The sequence below is a fragment of the Pseudorasbora parva genome, chromosome 21, assembly GCF_024679245.1.
Source record: "Pseudorasbora parva isolate DD20220531a chromosome 21, ASM2467924v1, whole genome shotgun sequence".
NCBI lineage: Eukaryota > Metazoa > Chordata > Actinopteri > Cypriniformes > Gobionidae > Pseudorasbora > Pseudorasbora parva.
The window spans coordinates 5,215,738-5,224,230 of NC_090192.1; the positions used below are offsets into that span (position 1 = coordinate 5,215,738).

The window sequence follows — 8,493 nt, forward strand, 5'->3', positions numbered from 1 at the left end:
CACGTACGCGGGAAATCGATGAGGCCCGAAGCGTTGTTAAGCATCGATGGCCGGGGCTGGCCACCAGAAACCTCCCTGCTGGCTACAGGAGGCCCCTGGCAGTGAGGGAGATACTGCCGAAAAGCCGCCGACTGCTTCCTCACCTCCTGGAATCTCTCGACGACGCTATTGACTGCGTCGCCGAAGAGACCCACAGGGGCTATCGGGGAATCCAGCAGAAGGGATTTCTCCTTCTCCTTCATCCCCGATAGGTTCAACCAGAGGTGCCTCTCCACGCACACCAGGCCAGCCATAGAGTGGCCGATAGCACGGGCCGTCTCTTTGGTGACGCGGAGAGACAAGTCGGTTGCTTTCCGCAGCTCGGTAATATCGTCCGGGGACGGACCCTCTCCCTCATCGAGCTCCTTCAGGAGCTCAGCTTGGTAGGCCTGCAGGACCGCCATGGTGTGCAGACAACTACCAGCTCTCCCGGCCGCTCGATATGCCCTGCCCACCAGGGACGACGTGGGCAGGACAGGGGCTTTCAGGGACGCTGCTGCTTCGGGAGACAGATAGCTCGCTAACGCCTCCTCGACGCGAGGCAGCGCCCCATAGCCAGCCTAAGACGTACCCACGACACACCCAAAATCGAGAACTGGGGGGTTCGATATTGTCATCATTAGATGGTTGCCCTGATAGTGTTTTGCTATTTCTGAGAACCTGAGTGTTTTTGATATTTTAGTTTGTTGTTTTTATTAAAACATCATATATATATATATATATATATATATATATTTTTATATATATATATATATATATATATATATATATATATATATATATATATATATATATATATATATATATATATATAAAACTTGATCAAAACTCAAATTAAAATCAAATGCAACACCACTACTACTACTACTACTACTACTAAATGAAAATATAAGCTAAATAAAATGTTATACTAAATAAAAATAAAATAAGAAATATTCTACGGTATTATTTAAATGTAAACATTTTTCAAACAATCCTGCAGCGCTAATTTGTAAAATCTAATTTATTGTCTGCAGATTGTGGTGTAACTCCCCAATTTACTCGTATTGTGGGTGGCACAGATGCTCCTGCAGGTAAATGGCCCTGGCAGGTCAGTATACATTACGATGGCGAACACATCTGCGGAGGAACCCTAATCCACAACCAGTGGGTGGTGACGGCAGCTCACTGCATCCTTTCGTAAGGGCCACTTTATGATTTTTGAATCTTTAGTAACTTAAATTTGATATGTTTCCATGCATATGCAATTTTTTATTTCCAACTCTCCATTGCAACAGTACTAACATCAGCCGTTGGACATTGTACTTGGGAAGAAAAAACCAGAGCACGCGGCCTTCCAACACAAATGAAGTGAAAGTCAGTATTCAGTCCATCATCATCCATCCAGAGTACAACGACTCCCTTTCGAATAATGACATCTCCCTGATGAAACTGAGTCAACCTGTGAACTACTCTTCATACATTCGTCCGATCTGCCTGGCATCTAAAGGAAGTGTCTTCCATGATGCCACAACCTGCTGGGCTTCGGGTTGGGGAAACATTGGCAAAAACCGTGAGTGTCCTAAAACTAGTAATTGACAACTTAAAGACATGTATTTAATGCAGTTCCCTATATCGAGGGAATTTCACACTGCGTCGGAATGACGAATTTGGGGATACTCGCTTAGCAACAGCGAATCTGAAGTCTGAATGAAACTATTTCAATCTTGATTGGTGTTGCGTCATGACGTAGATGTGATGGCATACCCGGGAAGCTACATAAGGGGGGTCGGCTACATAGTTTGATTCCGAGGAATTAGACGTACTCAGCATCGAAAGCCATCAAGGTCGCTTCCTCCGGAGTGGAGTTTTCTGGAAGTCGATAATCCGATCCGCCGTATACAATGCTCGGACCACATGGATTACCAGTGAATGCATGCTGCTCCAGCCACCTCTAAAAGACTTGCAGCTGGGCAGCAAACACGTTTGCACACCAAAAATCCTCCCTGACTAAGCTCTGCCGGGTGGCTGCTTCAGGGGGTCGGGCAGGAGGCTCGGTGGGTACCGGAAAGAGAATGTGAGCGGAGTGGATCAGTGCTGGAATTCCTCCAAGAATGTTTCTCTGTGGGTCTTACCCTGTCCACACTCAAGATGTACGTGGCTGCAATTGGGGCTTTCCACGCTCCTGTGAGTGATGGGCCTTTGGGTAGGCACCATCTGGTTGTGCCTGCGGCTTGGCCAGATTTCCAACCAGGGATCTGGCAGTGGTAACTGAAGGATTGGCTGAGGCCCCCTTTGAGCCACTGGAGTCAGCTGAGGCTAAGAAACTGACCCTTGAGGTGGCCTTTCTCCTTGCTATCACTTCTCTGAGTAGAGTGGGGGATCTCTAGGCCTTGGCGGTGACATCGACTTGCCTGAAGCTTGCCCCTGGCTGAGTTAAGGCCATTTTACATCCTAAACTAGGTATCTAAGTTGCCATCCAGTGTGGCCAGGTCATTGGTTCTTCAGGTTTTTCATCCCCTGCCCAATGTGATGGCGAAAGAAGGGAGGCTTTTCCTTTTATGCCCGGTCAGGGCCTTGAGAATATACTTGGAAAGTTCAGTGCAGTGGAGGAGGTCAGATCTCTTGTTAGGGTGTTTTGGCCCTCCTTTCTGCAGTCCCGATGCAGGATATCTGCGAAGCACCTGGGTGGGCCACTCAGCACACTTTGTTAATATCTAATAGCTTGCACCTCCCTGCGATGCCCAGTGCTAGGGTGCTCCAGTCGTAATTGTGCCTGGTCTCCAGCTTCACAATAGGGAAGGCTTACCCTTGGTGTGGCCTAGTGGGTACTCGTTCCCCAAATTCGTCGTTCCGACGCAGTGCGAAGTTCCCTCGATATAGGGAACGTCTCGGTTTATGTATATAACCCTTGTTCCCTGAGAGGGAACGGGCACTGCGTCTCGGCAAGTGAGGACACTGCAGCAGGGGTCACAATCTCACAAAGAGCATTTCCTGCTGTTCTCACACAGCACTAAGAGAGCTTGAGGGCGTCTTCAATGATTTCTTTGTTCATGCACACTGAAGGCTGCACTATTTCTTGCCAGTTGCGCCATGGCCATTTCCTCTGTGTGCTTCAACACTGCAGAGAGAGCTAGATTTCCCTAAAAGAGCAAAGCATGGGTGTGACACTTTGTTCTTTTAGGGTAAAGATGTCAATTTCTGGATGCTGTCATTTTATGGTGCTGGAGGACAGTAATCATCGTTGCCTTGTGTTTAGGCATCAAGCATGCTGAGGTAGCTTTGCATGAGTTATGTACCCACTGCGGGAGGATGATCATCTCTGTGCTGTGGTTGAAACTCGAATCCCTCAGGCGAAGTGGAGTCCCCTTATCTATATCCTGTTCTAGTTTCTCTCTTGGGTAGCCTATCAGAAAAGGGCTACTTCAGTGAATAGCCAGGGTGACCTGAGGACCAGAGTGAGGGCCAACCCACCGAGTCAGTCTCCGTGGGAGTCCTCTAGCACATGGCAAGCTTTGGAGCATCCAGATAAAAGTGCTGGTCCTTCCCATGGGGGACCAGTAATTTTATTTGGGACTCCACCGGATGACCCAATTTCAATTGCTGCACTGGAGGGTGAGCTAGAGTCCGCTGTGTTTCACCTTGCTACGCCACTGTTGGTACATCTGTGGCCCCTCTGGTTCCGCTTGAATGAAGAGCACTCCCCAGCCCATCTTACTGGCTCATTTAGACCATCAGACTCAGCTATGTGTTTCAGTTCTCCCGGTGTCCCTCTAAGTTCAAGGGCATTCAGTTCATCTCTGTGCTGGACGAAAGTGCCCATGTCTTATGGGCAGAGATTGTAGTCCTAGTGGGGAAGGACTCGATAGAGCCGGTCCCTTCAGTAGATATGAAGACAGGGTTTTACAGCCCCTACTTCATTTTACCCAAGAAAGGAGGTAGGTTACAGCCAATCTTGGACCTGAATAGGGCCCATCACAGGCTCCCGTTTAAGATGTTAATGCAGAAAAGCATCTTTTGATGCATTCATCCCCAGGATTGTTGTACATAAATGTCTTGATCTACCCTTGACACAGACCGTTCCTATGTTTTTAATTTGAGAGATGGGAATATCAGTATAAAGTCCCCCCCTTTTGACTTGCCCTGTTGCCCTGTGACATCTTTATGAAAGTCACAGAGAAAGCCCTTGTTCCCCTGAGAGAACACAGAGTTTGCATCCTTAACTATCTCAACGACTGGCTCATACTGGCCCAGTCGCGGGAGCGTTTATGCGAACACTGGGACATGGTGCTCAGACACCTCAGCCAGCTGGGGCTTTGGGTCAACTGTGAAACAAAATAGCGCACCTCATAGACGAATGTTTTCCGTCTGTGTAATCGTGACGATTGCAGTGGTACAGCAATTGCCACAATTGTTGTACCGCTGCTGAGTATCACCGGCTTGACTCCTTAGCGATGGAGTCAACCTGAATGTACGTTGCATTCGCTTCTGTATTTGAACCTGCACTGTGAGGCGGAGCATAAGATACAAATCTGTATTGGCTTGTTTAGTTTACACTCAAAGGTTATTGGTTGAGATCCCAATTCATTGATACGTTCCGGCATGATGTCTCTGGTTCCTCCTTCAGGGAACGAGGGATACATGCATTCATAACCGAGATGTTTTAAAGCATGCCGTGTAGCCATGGTTACGGAGCTAATCCTCTTATCAGAGTGAATGTAATAACATCAAAACTCTCCCAAATAAATGAATAACAAAAGGAGAGGAAAATATGTTTATCTGCAAAAAAATGTCTTCAAGCTACAAAAACAGAAATATACCTTGAAATGAACACTTTCAAATGCACCATAAATGCACTAAAGTCATACACATGCATGGTTTTAACAATGGAAGAATTGTCCAGGAAGTCCATGTGAAAGCTTAAAAAAAAAAAAAAAGTTTTTTTATAAAAGGGTAACCATGTCATTCACACACAAACACTCTGTCTCTGTGTATGACAGTGTCTTTGCCAGCTCCTCAGTCTCTGCAGCAGGTGGAAATCCCAGTTGTGGGCAGCTCACAATGTAGCTGCCAGTATAAGTCAGTAAGTGGTATTATAATCACACCACAGATGATTTGTGCAGGAAGACCGGGTAAAGGAATCTGTCAGGTGAGTCAAACAAAACATTTTTTTTCTTTTTTTTTTTACGGGATATTCTGGGCACTCTTTTTTTATATATTCATATGTTTTTATATAATAAACAATGACTGAGCCTGTCAAACTCAAAAATGAGAAAATAGTCATATGACATTAAATACAAGTTATAAAGTTGTGTAGTAAATTGCAAGTCTTTTGAAGCCATACGATAGCAATTGCGTAAGGAACAGACCACAAGTGTAAACTATTCCTCTCTATATTTTTTTAAAGTTGGCATGATACTGAAGTTTTGATAGCCTTTTCTTTCCTCTTGACTTGATTTTATTCATGGGAAACTGATTGGATGTTTTTGCTATTTGGTCAATCTGATGTCGGTCGTTCCACCTTTGTGTAATTAAACACGACATTAGAGATGGAAATTATTTTAATTGAATATTATGAGGCGCATGAATAGAAAAAATAAATAAGGATGCAAGCTGATAAATAATTTGTAATAAATACTGTAATATTTCATATATAAAAAGATTGATTTCATAGTCACTTGTTGTTACATTTGGACTGGTCTTGATTCTCTATCTGCTCTCTGCTTCCCTCTGCAGGGAGATTCTGGAGGTCCATTACAGTGCAAACAGGGTTCTGTGTGGGTCCAGTCTGGGATCACCAGTTTTGGGACGAGTCTTGGCTGTGCCATAGAAGGTTTCCCAGAGGTGTTTTCACGTGTCTCTGAGTTCAACACTTGGGTCACAGACAGTGTGGAGGGAGCCACCATTGGCTTTGTGACATTTAAATCCAACGGCACGGACGGCAGCTTTAAATGCTCAGCTACACTTCACTTCTCCCTCTACTCTAGTTTTATCATTCTCTTCACTGCACTCATCTCAAATTACCTCACACTCACTGTCACTTAAAACTGACACACACACACAATCACCTCTGAGCTAACAGGTTAAGGGGGAAATTAATGTCTGGCAGAGAAAATACACAGTGAAAATCTGAATGACTTGAAAAACATACAGAGCTAATTTTCTGTTTAGTGCGAGTAGCCTCGGTATAAATGCTGTAATGCAAAAAACATCTTTCTCCTCTGAAAGCTGTTTAGATGTATTTGTGATGAAATACTTTTTTTTTTTTTTTTTTTGCAAGTAACACATTAATTGGAAATATTTCATTAGCTACACTGAGTCAATAAAAAGTCAATAAAAATAGGAAACAATGTACTGTATTAATATGAAGGACTTTTCCGTATTGGTTTTTTACAGGTGTTTTACCTGTATTTTGAATGACACGTTGCATTAGTTTGTGTTTTAAGGGTCAACGGAAATTTTCGTAAAATTACTGGATAATGTACTGGCAGAAAATTACAAGTACATTTTCCATTTTTATTTTTTACAGTGTATACAAAGAGCCCTTAAAGGGATAGTTCACCCAAAAGTGTAAATTGTCATTAATTACTCACCCTCATGTCTTATATCTTCAGAACACAAATAAAGATCTTTTAAAGATTTTTTATGAAATCTGTGAGCTTTCTGTCCCTCTTTTGACAGCTACACAACTACCACTTTGATGCTTCAGAAAGTTAATTCTAGTGTTACGCAGCATGTTTGAGCTTCTGCGTTTACCTCCCTCGTCTCAGTGCTTGCGCTTAATCGCTCTGACGCGTGTCGACATTTTGATAGCATTTAGCTTAGCCCACTAAGCCCATTCACTATGGTAACAAACAAAGATCAAGTCAAAAGCGACCAAACACCTCCACGTTCTCCCTATTTAAATACAGTTACACAAATAGTTGAAGACCTGAAAAATCTTCCCTTACATCGTTGTTTTTTTTTTGTTTTTTTTTTTTTGAGGGAGATGTGAGGGAGGATTTTTCAGCTGGGACTTTTTACTGGACTGAGTCGAAGTACTCTCAGAAGTGCTATTCTGCCATCCATTATAGTTCTCCTTTTTAACCCACTAAGAAAAGTGCCACGCTTTATTTTGTGTCACCATACTTGTTGGCTCAGCTATTCATGTAACTGTATTTAAATAGGGGAAACGTGGAGGTGTTTGGTCACTTCTAACTTGATCTCTGTTTGGTACCATAGTGAATGAACTGGGCTTAGTGGGCTAAGCTAAATGCTATCAGAATTTCACCGCGCGTCAGAGAGATTAAGTGCATGCACTCAGACAAGAGAGAGGTATTTATCAGCTCGTCTTAGTTAAGAGAATAACATAGTTTAATATAAAAAAGCGGTAGAGTTTCCCTTTAAGCAAATCTGGTCATTGTTGTGCAGGCAGGCAGATGAAGACACAAAAGAATAGGTTCCAACACAAAGTTTACTTACAAACAGGTAAGAAATACACAGTACTGTACTCTCTGAGGTGTAACAGCTCCAACTAAACAGGGTGCTAGGTTCCAGGGTTAATCGGGTTTTGTGTTGGTGACATGCAAACCGTTGCAGCTTTGGTCCAGAGGCACGACAGCACAGAGCAACGATAGCACAGAGCAGTCAATTCTAATCGTATTTTAAAATTTTACATCAATTTATTTCTTAAATTGATGGAAAATGCGAATAAGATTGACTGTCATACTGTTACAGTGTCTTTTTTAACTGGTAGTGAGCTGTTACTCTGTTAAAAAATTGGATACATTAATAAAGCAGTAGCTTGGCATCCTCATGTACTAAACTGCTTTTTTTATTTTTTATTGTTTGCGTGCTGGAGGTACGCAATTATTACGTCACATTGCAGTGGTGTTAATATGTAAGCTAGCACTATCAAAGAGTCTAAAGAGGAAAGTCGACATGGAAAGACAACTATGTGCTCATCTTATTTGGTTTTGTGAATGCAAAGCTGGTGTGTCTAATCTGTAATGAAGTTGTGGCTGTTTGTGAAGAATATCAGGTGGCACCACAAGACGAAGCATGGCACCTTTTTTTCCTGGTTATCTTGTCAATATTTTTGATAAAAGGAAGCTGAAATCTAGAATCAGCAAATCTAATCTGCCGCGAGTGTCGTCTAGCAACTCTCAATACACTTCTGAGCTGTAAACGCCAAACTCTGGTTGGGCCAATCACATCGTGTATATAATCGGTGGGCGGGGCTTAACATAATGACGGCCGAGTTGCGAGTCGTGCTTCTAGTAAACACAGAAACTGGCGAACGGTGGTCTTTTAAATCAGATTTGACCGCGACTCTGGAAGACTTGGAGTTAAGCTTTTCTCTGAGAAAAGAACAAAGAACGGCACTGAAGTCATTCTTAAGACGGGAAGATGTGTTCTGAGTTTAGCCGACCGGATACGGCGAATGTTTAATCTATCATCAAGCTCTGCTTCACCTTCGTTGCTCTGGTTGGTTGT

At 43.3% G+C, this 8,493-nt stretch overlaps 1 protein-coding gene across 1 annotated transcript; it reads left to right on the plus strand.

The window, feature by feature from the left end:
• Window positions 1-481: 481 nt before the first annotated feature.
• LOC137056513 (chymotrypsin-like protease CTRL-1) lies at window positions 482-6,063 on the plus strand. The gene is made up of 5 exons (XM_067430636.1): window positions 482-641; window positions 1,056-1,218; window positions 1,317-1,591; window positions 5,019-5,167; window positions 5,755-6,063. Exons 1-5 carry the CDS (start codon window positions 482-484, stop codon window positions 6,061-6,063), a joined length of 1,056 nt encoding a protein of 351 aa, XP_067286737.1.
• Window positions 6,064-8,493: the final 2,430 nt, after the last annotated feature.

What these genes read in the sequence shown, in the direction of transcription:
- LOC137056513 (XM_067430636.1), top strand. Translation starts at nt 482, where the DNA reads ATGCCCTGCCCACCAGGGACGACGTGGGCAGGACAGGGGCTTTCAGGG. An exon ending in GGGAAACATTGGCAAAAACC is followed by an intron (nt 1,592 to 5,018) that starts GTGAGTGTCCTA and finishes TGTGTATGACAG; the next exon opens with TGTCTTTGCCAGCTCCTCAG. An exon ending in CGGGTAAAGGAATCTGTCAG is followed by an intron (nt 5,168 to 5,754) that starts GTGAGTCAAACA and finishes TTCCCTCTGCAG; the next exon opens with GGAGATTCTGGAGGTCCATT.